Source organism: Zonotrichia albicollis, unplaced genomic scaffold (genome assembly GCF_047830755.1).
Source record: "Zonotrichia albicollis isolate bZonAlb1 unplaced genomic scaffold, bZonAlb1.hap1 Scaffold_257, whole genome shotgun sequence".
Classification (NCBI taxonomy): Eukaryota; Metazoa; Chordata; class Aves; order Passeriformes; family Passerellidae; genus Zonotrichia; species Zonotrichia albicollis.
In genome coordinates this window covers 6,040,542-6,066,404 of record NW_027428429.1, presented here as the reverse complement: position 1 = coordinate 6,066,404, position 25,863 = coordinate 6,040,542, and the positions used below count along the sequence as shown (strand labels likewise).

At 47.4% G+C, this 25,863-nt stretch overlaps 2 protein-coding genes across 2 annotated transcripts in view; one reads left to right on the top strand and one right to left on the bottom strand.

Annotated features, from left to right (window-relative positions):
- Positions 1–25,863, bottom strand: part of LOC141727905 (uncharacterized) — a 208,396-nt gene that overhangs the window by 79,851 nt on the left and 102,682 nt on the right. The window lies entirely within an intron of this gene.
- LOC141727868 (serine/threonine-protein kinase PAK 1-like) lies at positions 7,633–10,850 on the top strand. Its single transcript, XM_074534151.1, has 5 exons — positions 7,633–7,685; positions 8,452–8,564; positions 9,219–9,336; positions 10,180–10,279; positions 10,723–10,850. The coding sequence occupies exons 2-5, from the start codon at positions 8,521–8,523 to the stop codon at positions 10,848–10,850; spliced, it is 390 nt and encodes a 129-aa protein (XP_074390252.1). The 5' UTR covers positions 7,633–7,685; positions 8,452–8,520.

Sequence of the window (25,863 nt, the reverse complement as noted above, 5' to 3'; positions counted from 1 at the left end):
ATCAGAAGGTTGCCTTGGTGCACGGAAGGCCTCAGTGTCAGAGCAGCCCTAGGCCTTGCTCACATCAGGAGAACCCTCCTGGTTGGAGCATTGGTCAGTGGGTAGTTGCACTCTGACTGACCATTTGTTTTTCTAGTGTTGGAGAAGACTGGCACAGCACTGGGACAATGATCCACCATCTGGCCACAGCAGCTTTTGCTGCTTATGGTGTTTGTTTTTCTGCCTATTATGTTACACACTTTGCACGTAAGTAGAGTTTTCCCTTCTGCTTAGGTTAGGGTGTATCCTAAGCTGGCTTTTGTATGTCTTCCTGCTGGTGACTGAGTTTCTGATGTTGAAAGAGAAAGAGCATTAGGATGCCACTGGTTTGGTAAAGCTCCTGTCAAGAGGTTCAGCTAAAAAGGGGGTGTCTGTAGCCACAGGGGCAGCATTTGCAGGGGAACCTGCAGGGCTTCCGTTCCCTCCATGGGAGAGTCTGTGGCAGCAGAGTCTGTCATTTCCTCAGTTTGCTGGAGCAAGCAAGACACCTGTGAAAATGTAGACTGGCAGACCTTATTGGAAGGCCATCTAAAAACTCTGCAGTTGTTCCCAGAATTCAGAAAAAGCTTATTTCTTTTAAAATTTTGTCATGAAAAGATTTGACTGTCTAACTTGACCTTTTCAAAGGTCCTCAAGGAGAGGATTTCAGAAGCTATTTCATGTCTTTGGTAGAACAGGAGCATTGAGTGTTAAAGAACAATTTGCATTTTCTTGGTCATGTTTGTATTCATTTACTGGCAAAACAGGCCAAATTGTAGGCACAAGCAAGAATATTGTCCTGATCTCTTGCTGACTGTGTGAATGAAATGTGTCTGCTGGAGGGATGTTGTGAAACAGGAAATCACCTCTTTTTGGGTTAACTTGTTCTGTGGGATTCAGCAGCCCAGGCAGTATTCTGACAGCATCTGGTTCATTTTCCCTTCCCACTACAGGTCACCTGAAGCATGTATTCTGCAGTGCTGAAGATCCTGAGGTGAGTGATAAAGGAACATCTCATGTTCCTGGTGTTTAAGGATTGTGGAGCAAGCTGAGAGCTTGGCCAGTAGCAGTAGAGTGTAGAGGGCCAGCTAGGAAGGCTGAAAGAAAATCTATTTTCATGCCTGAAGAAAAATAACAAAGTCCGAAATGGATATTTTAAATTTCTATATCAGAGCTTTGAAGAATTACAAACCTAGTTTTGAAGAGAGAACCTTGCTTGCTGAAGGCAGATAGGGTGGAATATTTACATAGGAGCAATTTCCTGTACAGTTGAATTAGACCATTTTAATTTAGTCAGAGTCCCTTAGAATTCTATTCCTATCAAACTTTATGATATCTGCTTAGAAGATGTGGTTATAGAACAGGAAGGCCATCTTGCAGTGCTGCCTGCTGGATCTGAAGTGCAATGGGCACCTTTGGGGCTGGGGAGCTGCGTGGGCCCAAAGGACGCAGGGCTGGTGGCCGTGAGCAGCTGAAGATGAGGCAGCGTGGGGCCAGGGGGCCAAGCAGGCCAAGGCACGGTGGCTGTGCCAGCAGCAGTGGGGCAGCAGGAGCAGCGCAGTGAGCGTGGCCTGTGCTGGGCAGCGCTGCGGCCACAGCTGGAGTGCTGTGTGCAGCTGTGGGCCCTGGGAAGCAGAAAGTCATGGAGGGGCTGCAGTGTGGGCACAGAAGGACAGGGGAGCTGGGCAAGGGGTGCAGCACAAGGCCAGGGAGGAGGTGCTGAGGGAGCTTTAGCCTGGACAGTGGGGGCTCTTGAGGGACCTTCAGGCAGACTTCCATAGATCCCTGCCTTGGATTCATAGAGCCAATGCTCAGCACAAGGGCTGTTTCCCTGTCAAACAACCCCTTCACTGCATCCAAGTACTTTAGACACTGGAGTAGGTAACACTTTCATATTTTGTTTGCTTGTTTGTTTGTTTGCTAGAAGGAGAAGCCTTGTGTAATTTCTCCTTCTCCAGGGAGCAAGGGAGCTTTTTCTAAGTCTTTCCTGCCCTTTTCCAGCACTGGCAGAAAGACATCACTTTCAGGTTAACGGCTCCTGTGTCTTTTGGCAGCCCAGGGAATCAGTGTGTGTTGTGTTTAGGAACTGAGCAGGAAATCAATGCCCTTGCATTCCAGCTGGTGTTCAGAGATTAGAGGAGCTGGAGGGGCTGGGCTGCATTTCTGACTCCAGCCACTTTAGCCCCATCAGTGTGGTCGAGTCCAAGAGAAGAACTTGCCTGAGCACAGATGCACAAAGAGTGCAGTTCCCAGTGCAATGCTCTGGGTCTGATTGCATTCCATAAGGACACACACACTCCAGACTCCCCAAGAGTGTGGGTTACTGAAGCAACAGGAGAGCAAGTTCAGGATGGCTGCTGATCGGGGCACTGCTACCGAGTGCTGATGTGTGTAGTGACAGAAAGGACAGTATTGATTCAGGGTGACCCCCCGTGGCGAAAAATGAGCTTTGACTCTATGATTTAGAAGGTTAAACAAATGCTTTCTTAGGCTATGCTATATTACACTTAGTACTATATTAAAACTGTACTAAAGAGATACTATACTAAAAAGCTACTAAAGAAAAACTCGTGACTGTTTCCAGACAGTCACAACACAGCTTTTATCTAATTAGCTAATCAAGCTAAACAACTATCACTAAAATCCAATTAACAAATCACTTTCAGTAAACAATCACTATAACACATTCTACATGAACTAAACAAAAAGAACAGCCAGTAGAAATAATAATTGTTTTCTCTTCTTCTCTAAGTTTCTCACTGCCTTCCCTTAAAAAAGACCTAGGAGAGAGAACTATATCTCTCTCTGTTCAAAGAATGTAAATACCACAGCACAGTAAAGAGAGATTATAAAAGTGAGATCTATCTCTGTCTATTTGAATCTTCCTGGCTCTGCTCCAAAGCAGTGGAAGATGCAAAGCTCACCTAAAGGCATCCCTTCAGGAGAGGAGTGGAGACAAGTTCCACTGACTGATCCTGAGCAGGCAGAGATGTTTCCCCATCCAGAGATGGTTGTTTCTGCCCCTCCTGTTTTCCTCCTCCAGCCTCTTGTGCCCTGAAGCCTTCTTTTTATCCTTTAAATTTTTGCATGTCCTGAGGGAGTGGAACTATCCCATGCTGTATCTGGGGTCTGGTGACTTTGCTCATACATGCATTACATGACACAGGGTTTCCTTCACTGGCATCCCCAGGGTTGTGTAAGTGCATTCATTAATGGGGCCTTATGAGAAACTCTGTTACTGCTGGTCAGAATTCTCTGTTGACAAAAGAGGGAGAAGAAACACCTTGGTCGTCCTCCATATACTGAGGTGGCCACAGAGGTTCTCTGACTTCCATCAGAGATCTTTGCATGCATCCTCATCTCCTGAATGACCCGGTTTTCTAACAAGAGTGTGGATGTCAGGAAGGAGGAATGCTGGTGCAGGCCTGAAGAGAAGGTGAACTCCAGAAGTGTCTCTCACAAGGAGTGAGCTCACCCAGGAAGCCCCTGCAGAGCCAGGATGGAGCTGTGGGACAGGGCGGGGTGTCAGTCACTACTGAAAGACAAACAGGACATGGCAGAAGCAGAGGGAGGCCCTCACCAGACCCTTGAGAAATGCCACTCCTTCCCTGTTAGCTGCCTGAGAGGCTGTTGGAGCTTCAGTCCCAGTGGCCCCTGACTGTAGGGCCAGGGTCACTTTGGAATCTGTGCCTCCCCTCGGGCAGAGAACGACCCAGGAGAGCAGCAGCACAGTGCTTTGGGAACGTGTGAGCCCAGCAGCCTTTGAGTCTTGGCCCACAAAGGGCATGTGGGAAGTTAAAACCCATCTTCTCTTGCTTTCTGTGCAGGTGCTTCTAGAGAAAGAGCAGGACCACACTGCCTCATCTGAGATGCCATGCCAGACTCAGGGAGAGCTGTTCCCTGCCCGAGGGCAGGAAGAGCAGCGCAGGCAGCAGGTGGAAGAGCCACAGGAGAATGGCCAGGTAAGCCTGACTGGCCAGGGCACAGTGGGAAGGGCAGGAAGAGGGGCATAAACCAGAGCTCCTGGGACTGAGGAGGCCAGGAGTCCCACAGGCACTGGAAGCACAGAGCCTTGCAATCTGCAGAGATCAGCCCTGGGACAGGATGGTTACAGTGGAAGCAGAGCTGGGTAGGGAAGCAGAAACAAGGGGCTGAATAAATGTGATTTGGAGGCTAAAATAGGGAAAAGCTGAGCTTTTCAGTCACTTGCTCTGCTTTTGTGTGTACAGAACATCAAGGCAGAGCCACAAGCAGAGCTGCCTGAAGCTCAGAGTGCCATCATGGCAGCAAAGAGGAGGAATGAAGACATCCAAGAGGAGAAGAATCTCCCTATGCAGAGGGGCAATCAACAAAAACAGGTGAATGAAGTAATGTCAGCCACTCCACTCATGAAACTGAGTCCTTTCCGTTGTTCTTTACAGAAAATTGATGAACAGATGCAGACAGAGCTGCAGGAAATTAAGGCTAGGACCAAGGCAAGGAAGAAGAGGCTAGAAGAAAAAATTAAAATCATCAAAGAGAAAATGAATTGCCTCCTTCAGGAGCAAAAGGCTCCAGAAAAGCAAGTGAGTGAAATAGCAATAGGCACTGCAGTCACCCAAGGGGTGGTTTCTGCCTGCCCTGCCTTTCCAGTGCAGAGCAGCAGGGGGGTGGGTGATGCCTCTGAGTGCCATCCTGATGAGGCCTCTCTCAGAGCTGCTCTCAAGGACACTTCCTGCTCTGCTGCATCTCAGCTGATGCTCTAGACAGTGGCATTTCTCCTCTGGCCATTTAGCCAGCAGTCATCCGAATGAACTCCTGCTGGCTTCTTCCAGGTGGCCTTGTTTCTTGAGGTGTTTTTGCAGGTGAACATGGTCACTCACATAGATTTGGAATACGAGCTACAAGCTGTCTGTATCCCTTGTGAATCTGCTCCTGTCCTTTCCTTTACTTTCTTCCCAGTCAATGACTCCTGGCTGACGGGGACAAGCTGTAGTCTCTGACTGCTTTGTTCTGTTTGACTTGAGGTGGAAGTGTCGCCATCCTACCTGGCAGCCTGCAGAGAGTTCCAGCAAATGACGGGCAACCAAGAGCCCCGAGGCTGGCATGAGGCCCAGGAACTGAACCATCCAGAGATGCTGCAGGATAAGCTCATCCCGAGGAAGGTGCAGAAAAAGAGAATTTCATGGCAGGAGGTAGAACATTAGAATGAGGAGCTGCAAATATATCTGCAGACCTAGGAGGGGGAAAGGAGTCTTTGAGAGAAGTGGAGCAGTCGTTGCTGCGGTCATCCTTTAGAACAACAAACTGGCTATGAACTCGAGTAAAACCAGCCTTTGGTTTTGACCATTTGGTTTCACAAGTGGACATCCAAAGCAATCCAATTGAGGAGCTCTGCATGTGGCTGACAGCCGCTTCCTAAGGGCTTGCATTTCAAATAGAAATCTCTCTTGCATTTCAGGGCAATCTCTGCCACATCTTCCTGACATCAACTCATTTCTTGTCTCAGATCTACACGGACTCTGACACTGAAGCTGCTGCAGAAGCAGCAGTGCCATCCCAAGGAGCCTTTGCTCTCCAGCTGCAGAATTGGAGCCTGAGCCCTTGGTTCACCTCTCGTGCTGACCCAGCTGCTGCTCAGCAACAGGAGATGGCAGGTGACTCCCTGGAGCAGCAGAGTACGTCTGGTATCTTTCTTATCTGAGGGACAGTGTGTTGTGTGCATGTGTCAGCATAGCTGTATCAAAGGGTTCTGCTCAGTTTAGTGTCACAGAAGTGCTGGCAGTGCTCCGAGGCAGCAAGAGAGAGCTCTGGGTGTTCCTGCTGCCTCTGAGGGCAGCTTAGACTGGCTGGAGTTTGCCTGGGCTTCCCTCTCTGCCGAAGGCAGAAGCAGGAATTGTCCCTGGATCAGCAGAAGGCTGTGACTGCTTGAGTCCTAGCCACTGGCAGAAGCCCTGCTGAGATCAGTCTCTAGGAGAACACATCAAGCCCTTTGTGATTCTGCAGCACAACCCAATGAATCTGCTTCTTGCCCTTAACAGCTGCCAGTGCTGTGCTCTCAGATAAGATCTGGTAGGGTTGGGAAGAGAGCCCAGTGGATTCTGTCTCTACCATCACCAGTTGGACAAAAAGGGCACTGATCTGTGCCTCGGTGTGGCTGATCTCAAAGCCCATCCTGTTGTGTCCTGAATGGGGGCAACAGCTTGTCCGGGGCTCAGGCTCACTCTGGCTTCTTCCCATCAGTGCCTGTCAGTGCTCATGCTTGGGCTTTGGCAGCCTTGTTGTGGTCGCTGCCCTGCCCCTGAGGGCTGTGGGAATGCAGAGGCTGGAGCCTTCCTTAGCTGGGAGGGTCCCGCTGCTGCCCGGCTGCTGCAGCGCGGAGCTGCCTGAGGCAGCAGCCCCTGCTTTGGGCCGGCTTCTGCCTCGCACAGCCTGGGCTCACAGGAGGGTCAGCATCTCCTCTGGGCAGCTCTCTGTGTCACAGGGGTGCCTAAGGAGCACTGCTGTCCTCTGTGCCCCTGCCTGCTGTACCGAGTTGGGAAGATGGGGACGTGTGCGGTGCCGAGAGGGCGAGTGCAATGGGAGTGACGGATCCGCACTGTCAGGGTGAAGAGAAGTGGCGCGGTTCTTCACGCGGGGCACGGGCAAGGGCGTCTTTGGGCTCAGCCTGCTCATAAAGGGTGAGGGTCCTGATGCTGGAAGCCCTGTGGGGATTGGTTCTAGCATGAGCTGCTCTGGTTTACAAACACAGAGGCATTCTTCTGGCAAACTGCTGCAAGGTGGAAAAGATGGGAACACTTGGCAATATTCCTCCTGTTCTGAACTTGGCATCTGTTCAGAGGAATTGATTCTAGATGTCCAGGTGCATTTAATCTTAGCAAGTAGGAAACCTTTTCTAAATCTCACAATGTTTATTCCCAAGGAAACAAAAGCACTGTTAGTTCCAGCTCTCCTTAATGTTTCTAGATGACAAACTTACTTGCCTTGCTAGCTATTCTCTTCTGGTCTCAGTCTCCTCTGAATGTATCTCCCTGTGCTTCCCTGTGTGCCTGCTGTCAAGAGGTCTCTCACTTCAAAGGATGCTGGAAATCAGTTTCTGTGCCAGCCACTTGTGCTGTGGGCCTGCTGTTCTTTTCTTGTTGTACCAGTTGCTGTTCCTGTTGATGTTAGCCAGCTGTCCACCAAGAGAGGGCTCAGAGCCCCAGACAGTGGGGCTGCCTTTTGTATCTCCTAGAAGGTGGGATCTCTGCTTTAAAGTGAACATCTTGCATTTTGTTTCTCTCAGGGAGAATGGTGAAGATGGAAAATCCTATTCTAAAATACACTGAACTGGAAAATATTGGCAGTGGGTGAGTCCAAGCAATGTTAATTGTACAAAACTATGCATCAGGTGTTTTGCTGGTGGAATAGGTATCAAGTGTAAAGTCAGGCAAGCTGCAAATGTGTTCAGGCACTGGGCTGAGATTGTCAGTGCTGATCAGAATTTCTAAGTGTACTCAGAAGGCCTTGTCAAAGACATCTCCATGCTTCCAGTGTCCTGCAGGTCTTAGGCATTGACAGCACAGATCTCCTGTGTGGGCTGGCTTTCACTGCAAGATCTAAACAGCTTCTCCTTTCTCTGCTTCTGTTTTGTTTCTAGGACTTTTGGAGATGTTTTCAAAGCACTCAACACTGCCACAGGAGGAGAGGTAAATGTGAACAGCCCCTGCAGACTCTGCTGCACTCGAGGGCTTTCCCCTCTGGTGTGAGCTGTGGCTGGAGCTTTGGGCAGAGCTGTGCTGAAAAGGCACAGGAAGCACAGACCGGTGCCAGCCCACAAAACACATTTGGGACTTTGTCCTCCTCAGCTGCCGGAAGGAAGGCACGGAGGGCAGCGGTTCCTTTCAGAGAAGGACACGCTCACTCGCTCTCCATTGCTAAAACAAAGGTGGTGCCTTCGAGCACCTCACTGTTCTTTGGGGCTACAGCTTCAGAGTCCTGAGTTCTCATTTCTGGCTGCCAGCAAATCCATCTGAAAGTTACTAGTAGTTCCTTAGCCACTGCAGTTCTGCACTTGGGAACTGCACACAGGGAGAGATCTGCAAGGCGTCCCTGAAAGCCCTAAGCCCTGCCCATAGCCCAGGATGTATCCACAGAGTATTAAGGCAAGGATTACTTCTTCTGAATCCCAAATGACGCAGCAGAGAGTGTGGTCAGAGGTTTGTGGGTGATAACTCAGACACTGCTGTTACCAAGTGGTCAAGGCAAAATGTCAGAGGTCCATGTGTCCTGTAACTGGCTCCCAAGGGAGCAGAGAAATGGGCTGTTGGAATGTCAGTTCCTAATTACTGCAGTGCCTAATCACAAGGCAGTTTGGCACAGCTCAGCTGTGTCATTGCAAAATCACTCGCTCCATGTGTCTTGTGGTCTCGTGCCACCAACCTCTCAAGTTACTGATTTTCAATGTCATTTTAGGTGGCCATCAAGAAAATACAGCTTCAAGGACTGAGGAAGAACAAACTAAAAGTCAATGAACTCATAGTCATGAAGGTGAACAGGAATCCCAACCTGGTCAGCTGTTTAGACAGGTGAGTTGTGCTTTTGTCCTATGAATGTTTGTTCACGTACTGCAAACTGCAAGGTAAGATCCCACTTTGGTCACTGGCAGAAAATAGAGCTGTAATTATTGGCTAATTATTATTGCTCTTTTCATCTCCAGTGGATGGGAAGAGATTGCATTTTGTCTGCATGAGTCTTTGCTGGCACATGGTATTTGAAAATTGTTCAAAAACCCGGATGAGTCATGTCTTACTAAATCAATGATCTCTATATTCACAGCCACCACTTTGTTTTGGAGCTTGATTTTATTCAAGTGTCTTCTTACATCCAGGTAAACTAACACGGATTTCCCTTGGATTGTTGCCACTGTTTTCCATTGCTATGCATGCCAGGAGGAGTAGGTGCTTTTTTCCAGAAACACTATGCATGACAGGCTTTTTATCTGGGCTGTTACTAAACTGCACATTTTGCTTGCTGCCCATTTAAGACATCTCTTTTTTCGCAGCTGTACCTTTCTCCTTGAGACTGCACAGATGGCAAACAATGCACAGCCAAGAGGGAATGTCTAGTCCTTTATTTTTTTTTTGTCTCAAAGGGATCTGAAAAGAAGAGTGGATCCATCTTTTCCAAACAGCAACCTAGCCATGTACATTCATCTCCATGCCCTTGTGTCCTTCTTTCAGCTACCTTGTGGGTGAGGAACTGTCCCTGGTTATGGAGTACATGGATGGAGGCACTCTGAGCGATGTCATCAGCCAGACCTACCTGTCGGAAGATGAGATGGCAGCCATCAGTCGGGAGGTCAGCAATCCCATCTGTGTTTCCAAGGGCTTGGGCAGCATTGTCTGGGAAACAGGGCCTCAGAGCTGGAGTGATTTCCTGTGCCAAGCTTTGTTTCTGTGTTGCTGGTATGCTATGGGCAAGTAAAAGCATCTCAAGTGAAAGGCCTGCCAGTGCCCCTGCACTCCCTGTGCTCAGTGCCAGTACTCTTATCTCCTGCTGTTGTATTCTCGCTCTGTCTCTTGTATTTGTATTTGCTGTTCTCCACCTTGCCTCTCTAAATGTTTGCCTGGAGTTTGTCTTCACTGCATTCCTTGCCTGTGAAAGCAAAGGGGCTGGTGGCAGGATTTGGAATGATCAGCAAAGAAAAAAGACTCATTTCTCACAGTCCTCAGCTGAAAAGGATAGTATGCAGCCAAAATGCTCTTTGCTTCAGTAAGGTGACTGGTGTGATACATCCAAGCCTGTGCTGAGGCCAGCAAGAAAATCTTTGTCATGCAACCTCCCACCCAAAAGTGATCCGCTTCACACCAAAGGGAGGGACTTTTCCTTTCCAAACCCCTCCTTTGTCCTCTGCATGGAAAAAGCACGTCCACTGCAGCAGGAGTCATCCTGGCTGGTTGGCAGGGGACAGCCTACAACAGCAGGTGCTGTTGCTCTTTCAAAAGCTGACGTGCCTTTCCTCAGAAAGGTCCTGCTCTGCAAGTGTTGGAGCAGCAAGCTCTTCCTCTCAGTGGCCATTACTGTTCTGCCATTACTCCCCATTCCCCTGGAGAGGGAATCTTTTAGGTTCTTTGTTTTCTTTCTTGTGGGATGAAATCACATCACTCATTTTTGACCTCCTGTTTCTGTTTTCTCTCTCAGTGCCTGCAAGGACTGCAATTTCTTCATTCAAACCACATCATCCACCAAGATGTGAAGAGCAGAAACATCCTTCTCAGAACTGACGGTTCTGTCAAGCTGGGTCAGTATATTCTTGGTCAGGTGCAGCGTTCCAGGGCTGTGGGTGTGGGGCTGCTTGGAGTGACTGCCAGCTCCCCAAAAATGATGCTGGTGGCAGTGCAGGGACCCCTGCTGCGAGCTGAGGGCACAGTTGCAACGTGCATAGAGGTAGAAGGAACCACAAGCAGTCAAGAGTGGCCTTGCTCTGTGTGTGTCCCTTCCAGACAGAGGGAGCTGCAATCTAAAGCTTCAGGGGAATGAAGTCCACTACTGTGAGCAGTGTTAAGAATCTGGGTTTTTTTGGAAGTGGCCAATTCCATACTCCATTGGCTAAAGCCCCAAGGAAATTGAGCGTGGACAGTTCTCCAAGAGATTCAACAGCACATTCTTAGTCTGAGAGTGGGGAATTTTTTGCTTGGTTTCCTAATTGGAGCTGGCTTTCATGGTTTGTTGTTTTCTCCACAGCTGACTTTGGCCTCTTTGCTCAGCTCAGCCCTGAGCAGGGCAGACGGAGCTCTGTGGCCGGCGCTGCTGGGTGGCTGGCGCCTGAAGTGGTGACAGGTCAACCATGTGGCCCCAAAGTGGACATATGATCTTTGGGAATCGTGGGCATCGAAATGGTGGAACGAGAAGTTCCTTCCTGGAATGCAACTCCTGTCTTGGTAAGCTGCAAATACTCACTGATCCCACTGTCTTTCTCACCTGTCCCATGCTCTGTGTGCCATTGGACAAAATCCCATTGCCATCTGCTGGCACCACTTCCACCAAGGTGTCATTCTAAAAATGCCCCTGCAACACATCAGCATCTGCTGTAGCTTTGGTTGTATCAGAAAGGGAAGTGGCAGTTCAGAAACCTAACCAGTTCAGAAACCTGCCAGTTTGGCCTCCAGCCACGCCTGACATTTCCCACTTGTTTTTTGAAGAATGTTGGAACTCTGTTTCTGAGGGACAAGAATTTTTCAGTGGAGAGGGTAGACATGTGATAAACATCCTGAGCAATGGAGGTTAGACCTTCCCAGTTTCAATTTTATAGAAAACATAACAAAAAAAGGAAAAATAAAAGTAAGCAAAAAAGAAAAAGAGAAAAAAACCTACTACCTAAGCAATGCTCAAGCAGTTCTCCTTGATTTTTCATTTTTTAAATACAGCTCTTCCCTTCCATTCTGTAGCATCTTTTCCAAATCCTGTGGATCTTCGAAACTCTCAGGCTTTCAAGTCATCTGTACATTGTTCAGTCATGGATGCGGGTGGCCTGGAGAAGTTTAGGATGTGTTTTTCTCCGACTGCAGTTAGAATTGTTTGCCAAACCCTTGGCTGTTTCTTGGTACTTTAACAAGTTGATGAGCTTGCAGGCAGGTGCCTGGGCAGGGATCCACCGTGGGCAGTTGACACCGGTGCTGTGTTTCTTTACCACAGGAGCAGGGCCATCCCTGGCCTGCACAGTTCTAATGACAGGGAGGGCTCCAGCTCCCCACCATGGCCAGTGGCTGAGCTCAGCTAAGAGTCAGGATAAAACCCTCTTTGTCACCTCTGGTGATGTGGGAAAAGGACAGAAAACTGCATAAATTATTTGTACACAAGGGGAGTGCATTGCCATTTCCAGCTTTGAAATTCTCCTTTGGCTTAAAGAGGATAATAGCAAAGTCTCTTTGGTCACCATCTATTTCAGTGCCACGAGCACAGAGTTATCATGACAGTGGTGGGCATTTTTATGGAGACTCCAAGGCCTCTTGCCATTGTTATTTTTGTCTATTTGAGATGGATTCTGCAAGTTGAGGTTTGAATACTTCCAAGTTGGTGTCTTATGTTTCTAAATACCATCTTGTAAAAGCAGAATGAGCTCTCTCTCCCTCTGACTTGTCAGTGCGTTAGAGCTTGGTTCCACATGAACCGCACTGGATAATGATCAGCCGATGTCTTGCCAATCTACACTGTAACTCCTTGGCCTGAGGAGTATCAGAAAGATCTGCTGAGATCCATGGACACTGTCAGCTGCATGGAAGTGAGCATCCTTGGCCTTGCTGAAGAAACTGGAGCTCAGCTTAGGTTAGATGCTCTTGAGCAGGAGAAAGGCTGGAATCCTCAGGAGTTTCCAGAGGCCTGCGTGCCCAGAGGGACTGAGTTCTGGGGAGCAGCTGGATGTTTCTGCACATCATGGAAAGGGATTGCCAGACAGCTCAAGCCTCACCCCAGGCAAACACTCCCCAGCTCCTCTCAGGCAACATTTGCTTTGGGTTTCAAGTTGTTCCCACTTGTCTGTCTGTGAAGATGTGCCTAAAACCACAAGGCAAGCCTCTCAGAACTGGTGTTACATTTCCAGAAATGAAGAAAGGAAGCCCAAACACAAGAAAGTTACTAAGGCACTGATTTTTAGAGAGGAACTTAACCCCCTGTGCAGTTTCTTCTCACTGGGAAACATGCCTGGAACCTGGGCATGAGGGTTTAAAGTCCACAGAGTCTCTTCTGCTTCTTGTGCAGTGCTGCTGAAACACTCAGTGACCGTGTTTCTCTCCTAGCCCAAAGCAACATTCTGCACATCACCAAGCCAGAGCCTGGGGATGTGGAGAGCCTGCCAAAACCTCCCATTTGTTTCCTGGCACTTTCTGTGATGGGCCTACCATTCATGCATTGACTTGGGTAGCCAAATGAGTAGAGGGTGACCGTAAGGATGGAACCTCTCCTTCTGATTTGACTATGAAAAGTTTTTCTTTTCCATATAAGGAAAGCAGAAATTTTCAGACTGCTGAGAGACAGAGCTGCAGGTGGCTCCTGTGTGTCCCAGCAGGCGTTTTCATCCCAGTACATTTGTGCATGCATCTTAATGTGTCTGTGTTGAAGATGAGATTCCCAATGTTTGTTTCCTTACCTGAGGAATACGTGGTGGATTTCCTTTCTTTCCTTCCAATTCCCATTGTTTTCAAGAACAAAGCAAAAAGCTTGATTCGTTTTGTTTTATGGCAGCTGTGCTTAAGGGACCAAGAAGCACTGCAGAGATACTTTTCATATCCTAACCCTTGGATACAGTAGAGTCAGTATAGCAAAGTCCTTCTTCCAAAAAGCCCCTCAAGCTGATATGAATCCTCAGGGAAGGAATGTGCTTGTGCTGATGTAGTTCCCACTAACTAGGTCAGGCAATGAAATCAGCTGCCAAGGCAAAATCTGCAGGACAGTGGGAAAGCTGTGGCTGCATCAGGGTTTGGGTTTTTGGTTGGTAAAGGAAAGTCATCTCTGGGTCTTTGCCAGGGCAGAAAGTGCCACTGCAGAGTGGAGCTTAATCAATGGGATCTGGGAGAGCAGTGACAGATGGGAAAGAAGCAGGTGGAGCCTGGTGTCTCCTTTTTCCCCAGCCTCAACTCCTGATAGCCACAGGAGGAAAACAAAAGCTGCAGCAGCCCAACTTATTTTCATCCTGCCTGCGTGACTTCCTGAGCTGCTGCCTGCAGAGAGACGAGGCGCGGCGCTGGTCTGCCAAGGAGCTGCTGCAGGTAAAATGGGAAGGGGCTGCAGGTGAAACAGGCTCTGAGGGATGGGCTCCTCCTCCACTCAAGTCCAAGGCAGCAGATGAGCTCCCTTCCTCCTCACCTCCATTCTTGGTGCTCTTCAAATGAAAACAGTGAGGAATCCTAGACTGGGCTGGGTGGCAGGGCCCTGTAAAGGTCCTGTGGTGCAAGTGTCCTTCAATGAGCAGGGACATCTTTAAAGAGATCAGGTTCCTCAGAGCCCTTTGCCACTGGAGCAGGAATGGTTGGAGGGATGGGGCACCTACAAGCTCTTGGGGCAAGCTGTGCCAGGGTTCCACCATGCTCCAAGAAAATAAGTTCTTCCTTAGACCTACTCTGATTAGATACCCTTTGTGTTTAATAATATTTGTCCATATCCTATTGTAACTGGCCCTGTTAAAAAAGATGTCCCCCGCTTTCTTCAAAGCAACTCTGAAATCTTGGAAAGTGGCAATAAAGTCTCCCTGGGGCCTGTTCTTCACAAAACTGAATAACTCCAGCTCCCTCTGCATTTCCTGAGAGGAGAGGCGCTCTGTCCTCTGACTGTTTCTGTCGCCTTCTTTTGTAATTTGGTGGAGGGCTCAGTTTTCTCTAATGGCAAAAGAATTGAAGTAGAGCAATGCAGGGTACAGAGACATGAAATGGTGGTGGAGGAATCCAAGGAAGCCAGTCCCAGCTGAGCAGTCAGAGATTTGGCTGTGGGCAGGAGGGGCTGTGGGGGGCTCACTCTGAGGGGCCCTGGTTTGTGCCCCCCAGCCCACCCTTAGAGGTTTCTGCCACGCAAACAGGGACAGCTGGGAGGGACTTGTCCCAGCCCCATCTGCTGCCTAGCACGCTCAAGCAGATGGGAACTGTGCCAGGGTTACTGCCAGGTTGTGTGGCAGAGAGGGAACTGCAGGGCCCAGTGCCACTGGGCTGGCCCTGATGGGAAGGAAGGAGCCATCCAGCACACAAGGGGCAGGGCATGGAAAGGTAGACACTGCTTTCTGTCCCTGTGGGAATCAGCACAGTGCCTGTCTTTCAAAGGCAGGGGCCCATATGAGCCATTGGAGTTTCCTGAAAGGAAGAAAACCCAGGGACAGGAAGCACCATTTCTAGAGCACTGGCGGGGCAAAAATCCCAACAAGATAAAGAAACCTGAATAAATGGATGAGTGGGATTCTGGGCCAGGTTTGCCTGTGATGGCAGGGTCCTGCACATGACTGCTGGGTAGCAGATGGTCCCACTGCTCCTCTTTCTGGGTCTTTTTAGGACCCAGAGTAATCCTGATTGAGCCTGTGAAGCACTGAGCTTGGAAAGTAATGGCTCACTGTTCACTGTTCTTTGTCTTTTTGTTGTTTGGTTTGTTGTTTGTTTTTGGTTTATTTGTTTTGTTTTGGTTTTGGTTTTTTTGTTTGTGTTTTGTTTTCTTTTTTGTTTTTGTTTTTGTATTCGTTTTTTGGGTTTTTTTGTGAACAGCATCCATTTGTAACATCAGCCGAGGCTGCATCCACCCTGGCACCACTCATCATCTCAGTGAAGAGGAGGATGGAGAAGCAAACAGTGCTATAATCACATCAGGACCATTTTCTCCATAGCCATCTTAGAGAGTAGGATTGTAGAGTAGGAGTGTAGAGTAGGATTTAGAGTAGGATTTAGAGTAGGACTATGTGGAGAAAAGAAAAAAGACTCTGCACAATCCACTGTGAATCAAGGAGAAGCCATTTATTGTGCTTCTAAACATAGTTTATAATTAGTTCCTATCCTATAGCTTTCTGTAGTCATGCATTGTTTGGTTGCATCTTTTTCTTAATCCAATTGGTAGATGCTGTAAGGGTCATTTTATTTGTGTTGCTACCCCTTTGTCTGTCAGCAACTCTTCTGCTTCTTCTTTCTGCTCACAACATCACCTTTTTATCCACAACGTTGAATGCAGCTTTATTAAAAACCTGACTTAGTCCTAGAAGGTTAGTTAGTTTAGTTAGCTCCAGAAGGTTAGGCTGGTTCATTTAGTGCCTGTCCATTTTTCTGTAAATACCACCCTAGAGGATTATAGAGTAGGATTGTAAATAAATAAAGTTTCTGAAACTTTAACTCATCTGGAAGAATCCTTTCTTTCTCACCCTGTGAACAAGCTGAGCATTTCCTTCTGAGTTGTCAGCTGTCTCTTAAAGGTGCAATGGCTTCTTTGGTGTTGTGAAAAGTACATATTGCAGGACAGGTTCTTCACAGATAATAAAATTTATATATGTATATATATATAAATTAATATACTGTATGTGTTATGTTGTCTTAGTTAGTAGTACTGTATTTTTTTAAGTACTGTGTTATGTTGCGGTGCAATGTCATGGTTTGCCTCAGATACCCCAGGTTCCTCCCTGATAATTCCCTGCCAGGTGTGTCAATCATCCCTCCTTTCCACACCCTGACCCCTGCTGAGCACTGTCTGTCAATCCTGGCATTCCAGAAGGGCGGCGAGTGATTGGCAGAATTCCAAAGATGCCCTCCCCTCCTGGAAGGACATTGGGCCATCCAGGTATCCTCTGTCCCTTGACACTTCCCCGCCCCGTACCTGGTTGGTGATCCCCGTGTTCCTTCCCTGCCCCTCTGCCCCGGGTAAAAGGGTGAGCAAACCATGCAGCTGGGAGTTCTCCTGGAGCCCTTGCTGGATTCAGAGGCCTGTGGGCCAGGAATAAAGCTCTGGATAGAAACCCTCCATCAGAACCAACTCCTTTCCTTCACCTCGTCTTAAAGCGTCTCCACCAAAGGTAAACCTGAGCTCCTGAATGGCTGGACTTGCCTCCAAGCGCCCAGCTGCAGCATCCAGCTGGCCAAAAGTGTCTCTGGGGTAAAATTCCAGAGTTGCCGCTATTTGGTCAAGCAGCAAAGGCCAGACAAGCTCATGTATGTCCCGTCCAGCTATATTGATAATTATTTCAGTGGTAAATATAGTTTTAGGTCATAAGATTATGTAAAATAGAAACTATGTAATGTAAGATACTTTTTTAACTAGCTCAAGAAAGGGATGGGGTAATCAAGAAATTCTTTGCCCAGAGATGACAGCAACAGGACACCAAAAGCCCCAAGGGAAGAATTCTTGCGTCCTTATTGGAAAAGACCAACTTTCTTCCACCTCCTTCCCAACTTTGACGAGCCAACAGGATTAAGGGGGAGAACTTGACCATAAGCAGAGAACAACCTTTGTTTGAAAAGAATTTATGCCTCATGTATGTGATATATGAATATGCAACAGGCTATTGCTTTTAAGGGCTAATCCTTTGTTAGCGTGTGTGCTTTCGGGGCATAATTGCCCAGGAGGCACCAGGACTGTCCGTATGTCTTTGTTTTTATTGTCCTTTACTGTTCTAACTCTGATTGTCCAAATTCTTATTATTCTAACTTCTATTACTATCTTAATAACCATTTTATTGCTACTAAACTGTTAAAATTTAAAAAGAAGGGATTGTTGTTTTTCTCAATGTGCTTTGAAAGCTGGGAAGACTCTTCATTCATCATCTCCAGAGCACACTGCCTTTGGCCAGAACACTGGCCCGTTTTGGTACATCTGTGACACTTCTAGTTGAGGCAGAAAGGGCAATGGCATTTGAAGGCAAAACCGAAGGAAGAATAGAGCAGCCCATACAACTTGCGCAGATGCAGGCCTTCAGCTGTGACTGGAGAGCATTGGTGTTCCTGCCACTTGGATTTGTATCCCTAGGTGCAATGTCTTTGGCTGTAGGAGAGCCTTGCTCAAGTGAGAAAGCAGAAAGATCAGAGAGGGTGCTCGGGAAGGTCTCCTGTGGTGCAGAGCTGTCAGTGCCTGTGAGGTGAGAGCGGGCCCGGCCTTGCCCGGGCTGGAGCCCCAGCAGAGCCCCGGCAGAGGCCGGAGCAGCCTGAGCCCCGGCAGAGGCAGGCTGGGAGGAGGCCCTTGGAGCTGCAAGAGGCAGAAGCCGGGCCCTGGGTGCCTCTTGCTGGCAGCGGGCGAATCCTCCGCTCTCAGAGCCGAGGTGGCAGCTGGCTGCTGCTGAGGGGAAGCGCAGCTGTGCTGGGCACAGCCCGGCCTGGAGGCATTGGCCGTCTGGAGTGTGCCCTGGAGCAGGGAAAGGCCAAGGGCAGCCTCGGGCTGCTGGGCTGGCTGAGGATCCCTCCTCTTCTGCCGGCTGCCCTGCAACTCCTGGCAAAGGCCAGCAGTGTGTGCAGCACTCTGGGCACCGGGGCAGGGAGCCGGGCTGCTCGGCAGGCTGGAGCACAGGGCAGCTCCTTCAGGCCCGGCACTTGTGCCAGGGAAGCGGGGCCAGCGTGAGGCAGGGACAGCTTGGCAGGGCCCATCTGCAGGAGCCAGCGCCTCACGCAGCTCTGGGAGGAAGCGCCTGCAATCCTGCAGGTCTTCACTGAGCCAGAGCAAAGGTGTGAGATGCAGAGTGGCAGAAATATTCAGGCCCACCAGGCCGGCCTGCTTTGTGCTCTCTGGCACACAGCAAGCGCTCTGCAATGCAGCTCTGAGCTGCTGGAAGAGAGGCGATTGGGGATGTGCCTGAGGTGAGTCAAAGGGTTAGCTGAAAATGTAATTAGCATAATTGAAAATTGCAGATGGGTCAAGGGGCCATTTTGGAATACAACTGGGATAGTAGAAGATTGCATATTTTAGTTAAGATTTTAAAATGAGGTAAGAAATTAAGTTAGTAATACAGCTAGCAGAAATCATGTGCCTTAGTTAAAGAGTACCAAATATATTAGGAACGTAAAGCTAGAGCTGACAGGGATAGAGGAAGCAATTGTGAAGAAGCAGAGACCATAGAAATACCTTGCCTTAAGAATAATTGAACAGTTAGGAGAGGCAGCAGGACAAAAGGTCGTGCCAACTGGCCATGGGAGAAGAGTTCACCATGAGGAAGACAGCTTTCTTCCTTCCGTACAACCACTCCCTCATTTAGAAAAGCCACCGACCCAGTTAAGGCAGTACAATTGTGCAGCTCTAATAGATATTCAGCTGATAAAAATACGAAGCAGGCAGGTAATAATTATGTATTATGGGTCCTTAGAAACCTAATGTAAAACCTTTTCTGTAGAAACAGAGAGCAGGAGTCTGCAACTCCTTGCACATATCTTTGGAAACTAGTTCACATGTGACCAGGGCTGCAATAAATACCCCTCTTTTTTACTATAATTAGTTGAAGAGTCGTCTGTCCGTGCTTCAAGGGTTATGCTGGAGTAGTGAACTGATTTGGAAGGGAGCAGAAGAGTTTCAGCAGGCAATTTTTGGAAGAGATGGAAGGCTCTTGTGACTGAAGGGAAAGCCATTTGGAATGCAGTAATGATCCCAAAGTCCATCCAATTGTATCTTTGTGTCTGAATTTAAATCAGAATGATTATAGATAGCTTCATGCAATTTGTCTACAAATTTATCAAAGTCTTCATTCTTCTTTGGTAAATTTGTCTAAAAGACATAGTGTGTAACTTATCTGGAAGTGCAAGGATAGCATTCTATGCTAGTTGTTGGCTCATCTGTAAGACTTGATCAATGCTCCTAGCCTGGGCAGTGGCAGTAGCCCAGGGCCCCTTGCCAAGTAACTGTTGTGCTGTTAAGCCATACAGAGGATCACCCTGCACTCTAGGTCTTGCTGCTTCTTGAGCACACTTTTCCTCCCAGCTTTTATGAAACATCTCCTGCTGATGGGGTGGCCTTATAAGTCTTTTTAGGGTATGCATATCAGCTGGAAATAATGTGTTAGATGGAAAAATATACTGCAGAAGTGACTGTGAAAGTTGGGATTTTCAACTAAATTGTGAAATTGCAGCTCTCAATTTTTCTAAAATCTTCCAATTGAAAGGTTCTCAAACTCTACTTGCAGCATTAGATATTACAGGAAAAGCTTCTACACCATTGGAGAGAAAAGTCCCTTCTACAATAGCTTCTGGAATAACTTTTTTCTACTGTAGTTTCTGAGCTGCTTCTATTTCAGGGTCACATTCCAACTCTAATTCCACATTCTTTACAGCGTGAGAGGGAGAATTTTGTTTAACCGGCTCAAATGCTGGCTCAGAGACAGAATGGAGGAGTTTTTGCTAGACAATGGCCATATTCAGCCAATGCACAATCCAGCCTGCTTGTAATAATGGACAATGAACAAGTTCACAAAGAATGAATTATGGACATATTCAGAAATGAGCTTGGTATATCCTTGAAAAAGATACAAGAAGAAGAGTCATCAGGACGCAGCAAGTTTGTCAGCAAGCTTGGGAAAGTGAGTCATGGGTAGGCCAGACAACCCCAGCAAGATGCGTGAAAAATTAGGTGATCCAATCAGCATTCTATTTTAGATGTGTGAACAGCTAGGATTAACCAATCATGTATTAGCTAGAGACACATGGGCAGTAAAGATTTATTATAAATAGAGTCTTTTTAGGAATAATAAATTTAGCTTCACTGGATCATATTGGTTATGTTGTGACGTCCCTGAACCTCCGCACCATGCACTTAAGGGTGTGTTGGTTTTCCCCAGGAAATGTACACATCTGGGGAAGTGCCCTTGGCAGAGAGGGGCTGGATTCCCAAGGAAACTGCTTCCCCAGGAGCCCCCAGTGAGACAGGTGCAAGTGTCTCCATTTGACTCCCTGCGTTTCCTCCAGTCCTTGAGGCCCCTTGCACTTTGCAGAGGGGCATGCAAAGGGAGAAGGCTGTGAAGAAATATGAATTATGTTCTCTTGATGCAGAGTGTGATTTTATACACTCTCTCCTATGGTGCAGATGCTCTTCATTTCTACTGTGTTGATTATTCTTATCAATACATATTTTAATTTGCTCTGGCATTCTTCCCATAGAAAAGTTTTCCTTGTGTATTTGATTTACGTCTGCAAATGTTGATACGTAACTTTAGGTACCTGAATTTAGCCCATTTCTCCTCTCACTTTAATTTCAGAAAATGTCAGAATTACAGATGTACACACTAAAGTATCCAAGATTTCTGTGCAACAGAAAGATGAGTAAACAGTAGTACAGCCCAATCTACATTACCTTTAGCAGTTACTAAAGCCAGTAGATATTTAGAAAAGTGTGCCTTCTTTCAGCAATATTACAAATAGATGGTTATATACAAATTATAATATTATAATATTGGCTTTACACAAATATTAAAATGGATTCTATATGTGTGATGTTAATTAAACTTAGAGAGCTCCCAAGGCCTTGAACATACTTGAGACTGATTTTGCAATAAACTATCTTTTAAAACTCTGTTTGGAAAGCAGAAGGTAGGAACATCAGTCATCTGTTGTGTTTGACTTTATTGTTATTTGAGATTGTAGTAAATACTGAGCATGAGCTGGGATGCAGATTGTAATTGCTCATCTTTCCAAAGATAGATATGGATACTATTAACATGTGCCCTGTTTGTTGTTCCTAACTGACTAATTTACTGCAGTAGTTTTGTAGTGCATTTTTATTGTTGTAATATTTAAATGTAGTGGGAGAATATATATTTGATTTGGGGAAGTTTGGCTTTTGTTTTTCGAATAATAAAACTACTCTCTTCAGCCTGGTGAAGAAGAAATCTGCTTCTGTCCTTGTGTACAGCTATGGGTTTGTTCACATAGCTTCTCCTTCCCTTTTCTGCCTAGGCTTTCTCGCCTGCAGTTTTTAGTAGAAAAGCAACAAACCTTTGAAAGGCTAAACCTCAACATAACTGTGACCCTCAATCAGTACTTCCTTCTTCCAATTTCTAAAGATCTCTTTGTCCTGGGCACTCAGTATGGCCTTTTTCCTCAAAGTTCTTTGGCTGTCTTGAATGCTTACAGCGTAAAAGGTAATCCCTGATCTATTTTCAACTCCCTGCTCAGATGCAGACTGCTGGAAGGGAGCTAGGACTAGTACTGGAGACCTGGCAGCTTGTCCAGGAAGCAAAATTTTTGAAATAATGGTAATGTGGAGAAGCATGCAAGTCCAGGTGGTGAACTCATATATGCAAGTACTTGCAGTTTCCTGACAGGACTTTACAGTTTAAGGGTATGGTCTCTTCTTATTTCTGTCCCTTAATGCTCAATCCTTGCCACATTTCTTCAACTTCTTTTGCATTGTTATCTTCCGTGTTTTCTTCCTCTCTTCTTCTCTCTGTGACTTTCTATGCAGGATGGATAACCTGTCATACGCTGTCAGCTTGTTCAGTGACCAAGTAGTGATATGATGGTGTAGAAATTGTAGGCGCACAGTAGGCAAACGTGTCATGCTTCTGTGTGCCCTCTGCAGGCAGACCTGCTTCCCAAACCTTCATTCAGACTTGGAAAAAAGGCTTTTCGCCACTACTTTGTTGTGGTTTATGCATTGATGAAGAAACACTTCCATCTCAGCCCGCTTAAGCCACTGCAGAGCAGGAATTGTTGCTTTGGTAGCAGATGTGTTGTCAGGGTCCTTACAGCTCCACAAGATGTGCCTCTCTTAGAACAGATTTTTGCATTTTTGTACAATAAAAACTATGTTTTAAATCGCACCAGTGTAAGTCAGGCACTCCTGTAGATGTGTCTTCAGACAGAGACATTCATATATATGCCTAGTGAATGGCCTTCTGGGCAGCAGGAACAAATGAGGAAGGAAACTGGGCTGATAAAACATGCTTCTGCTTCAACAAAAACCCCCCAGTCTTCCCTTTCCAGAGAAGGCTATAAACCTTTTCTTGATTGGCCTAAAGGGGATAAACAAGTCCCTCCATGTCCTGATCTTTTACTAGTCTCAAATTATTTAGAAAAGTTTTAATTTTTTTTTTTTTTTGTTTTTGGTGGGGGGGTGGTGGTGTTCAGGTCTGTACTTCAGACCTGTTCTCCCAGCAGCCAGGGACCTGTGGGTGGGACAGGTGCTCAGGTAATTACCAACAGGTGCTTGGTGATTGCTAACAGCAGTTGAGGTGAGAAGTTGGCTTGTGCCTGGCTGAGGGCTTGAGGACTGTGGTGAGAGAAGGGATAGGGAGAGGAGTGGAAAATATTAGTTACACAAGCAAATCTGAGGTGTAGGTGGGATTTAACTGGATTAGGGACTGCATTTCATGGTCTTAATCACAATTTATGAAGAACTGAACATTTAACTATGAGATAGGACTATTTAGTTGTTATTCTAGATGCTGCATTTACTAATATGTAATGTAGTTTCTTTGTATTTTGCTCAGAAGCTGTCTCAAAAACATTGAAGTCCAACTAAAGTCTTCATAAACACAAGTTAATAGCTTACTTTTTGTTAAAAACAGAAGCTGAAAGGGCCAATGGCTCTTGCATTCAGTAATTCACACATTTTAAAAGAAGTGGCTCTCTCCTCTTCCTGTGGCTAGCTTGTCTCTTCAGGCTAGAAAACATTTCTGGGAGCATTTCCTTGCTGCTCCTATATCTCTATGCCCTTGGAATCTGATGCTAATACTATATTTTTCTAAAATTAGAAAATTTTAAATTTCTGTAAGCCCTTTCATTTTGTAATTTGCACCTGTCACTCGGGGGGGGGGGGGGAAGTCTGATAAGTTTTTTTTCTTGTAGGCCTCTCAAATTGCAGCCCATTGCATTTAGCTGCAAAATCCTAGGTCATGCTAACAGGATGCCTGAAATGGACACTGGTAGAGGGTAAAAAAATTGCCTGATACAGATGCTATCAACTATTTTTAGTTCCTGACAGTCCAGTATTTCCCTTACCGAAGGGATACCTGTTCATATTTCTTCCTCTTTTTCTTGCAGCTCTCAGTTCTGTGATGACTGAGAAACAAAAATACAAAGTAAGAATGTGCAGAGTAGATGGACTTTATGAGAATTAGGGGGCAATTTGACCATACACTGATCTGTATGATTGCCTTCTTCTGTCAGATTGCAGTGATGCAATGTATGTTGGGAAATACTTCGTGCTATAAAAGCATGTATTTCATTAAGATTGCAAAATCCAAACAAGTCTCTGACCACAAGCAGCCTGAGAGGCAGGCGTCTATTCAAATTCTGAAATTCCTGAAGGTGGCCAGATAACAATCACACCCAGTGCGATGATCACCATTATCCTGAGACATGGTCATGTCATCGGAAGACGCCTAAGAGTGATCATTGCCCTGTTGATAACATCGATCAAGATAGCCAAAGTCGCCAGAAAGATACGTGTGAATATGTGACTTCCCTGAATCCGATCAGTGCTGGCTATCAACACGGAAATGGCGAATGTCCAGCTCTGCACACTGAAAGAACCAACTATGAATATGCAGAGTTACAAAAGAAATTGGGACTTCTTTGCTCAGGCATAATAAACTGTATAAAGCATGCCTGCAAGAAGCGGCTCTCGAGAATGGTGGAGGGTCCGATGCAATAGAGGTGGGATCCAGGTTCACCCAGCACCAACCCCGGGCTTGACGCTGTCTTTTTGGCTGTGGTGGTTTTGAAGACCATGTTTTAGTAGCGGAAAAAGATAAAGAAATCTTTTTAGATTTTTTATAATTTGGCTTTTGATTGATCATTCATAACAGTTCCATATAGATGATTCCACATTTGGTGTCTTGGTGCGTAAATCAAGAGCACAATCAGTTCATGATAAAGCACCAGTACAAGCTGGACTTCCCAGAGCAGCCAACTGAAAGAATCTGAAAAGAAGAAATGCAGGAAATGCCTTGGTAAACCTTGACTGGAAGATGGGTGACTTTTTTCAGGAATCTATAATCCATTCCCTTGGCCTTTGGCTTTCTTAACAAGGCCATCTGCATCCCAGACTCCCCATGAAGTGCGAAGCCTGAGCTTGTGGAAGTGGCTGAAAGATGCCCTGTTCCTCTGCAGGGACATTCAACTAGAACAGGAGCCGAAGCACTGTCTGGGGAAGCCTCCTCCGAGCTGGAATTTGTGCCGTGCTGGGAGAGGAGGAGGAGGGGGAGAAGGCTGGCGCTGTGTGGCAGGAGCAGGAGGTTTGGGCCGCAGGACATTCCGTCTGTGCCGCTGCCCCGCAATGGGCGGCCGTGCCCGGGGCTCTGGGCCTGGCCCTGCGTGCGCTGAGCTCCCTGGGCTGGGCTCAGGTTCCTGCTGGGCCTGGGCAGAGCCTGGGCTCAAACTGAGGGCAGCAGCAGTGCAAAACACCTCTGGGCATCTGCATGTCCTGCTGCTGGGAAGAGGCAGTGAAGTGAGTCGAGAAGTTCTGGTTTCTGCTTTTCCTGGTTGATTTTTTAATTTAACTCCACACTGCAGAGGTGAATTGTGACAGCCTCTCTCAGCTTATTCTATTTCAACAGTGCCAGCAACAGGGCTCTGTTTGAGCCCTGCAAATGTGGCCTGTGAAGCTTTAATTCCTCTCATCTTAGTGTTCAGGGGCTGGTGAGCATTCCAGTATCTGCTGATCTTTATGCCTGTGACAAAAATACTGACTTCAGTGTCATGAAAGCACCGTGGGTAGCACCAGCTGAAAGAGGCACTTGCATTTTTATGGATAAAATTCAGGTTGCAAGCAGAAGAGGGCCAAGAGCACCCATGATCTGCAATTCCCAAGGCAGAGGCAGCAGCAGCCTCCTCCTGTCACCTCAGGGTGAGTCAAACAGAGCTGAAAACAGCGCTGGAACCCGATCCTTTCTTCCTCTGAGGGCTGGCTCAGGGCAGCACAGGTGGGCCCTGAGCAGTCAGGGCTGTGTGTGAGTGCTAGTTGCTGTGCTCCAGAATTGAGCTGGAAAAAGCCCTTGGGAGCCGCGGCAGGAGCAGGCGGGAAGGGGCCGGCGCTGCTGCTGCTCCTGGCCGGGAGCCCCGGCTGGGCTGGGCCGGCGCCCCCTGCGCTGCGGCTGCTGCTGCTGCCAGAGCTGGGCGGGACTCCGGGTCAGGGAACGGGCCCGGGGGGACAGCAAAGGCCTGGGGGCTGCAGGGATGGCGGCGCTCGGGCCAGGGCCTGCACAGAGCTTCAGCCTGCAGTTAACCCCGAGGGAAATGCTGGGGAAAGGCTCCATTTCAGCCTTTCTGCTCTCGTGGCTGTGAAAGGACTGAAATGAAGGAGAACAATCAGGGCCCGACACCTTCTCCTCTGGGAGGAGCCCGGCGTCTGGGGCTGTGAGGGGCCATGAGGGGCTGTGAGAGGGTTGTGAGGGGCTGTGAGGAGCTGCGAGGGGCTGCGAGGGGCCGCAAGTGGCTGTGAAGTGTCACTCTTGAGTCGAGA

Coding starts and splice junctions, on each gene's coding strand:
- LOC141727868 (XM_074534151.1), top strand. CDS start 8,521: ATGAAGGTGAACAGGAATCCCAACCTGGTCAGCTGTTTAGACAG. Junction 8,565..9,218: donor CTGGTCAGCTGTTTAGACAG/GTGAGTTGTGCT, acceptor TCCTTCTTTCAG/CTACCTTGTGGGTGAGGAAC. Junction 9,337..10,179: donor TGGCAGCCATCAGTCGGGAG/GTCAGCAATCCC, acceptor TTTCTCTCTCAG/TGCCTGCAAGGACTGCAATT.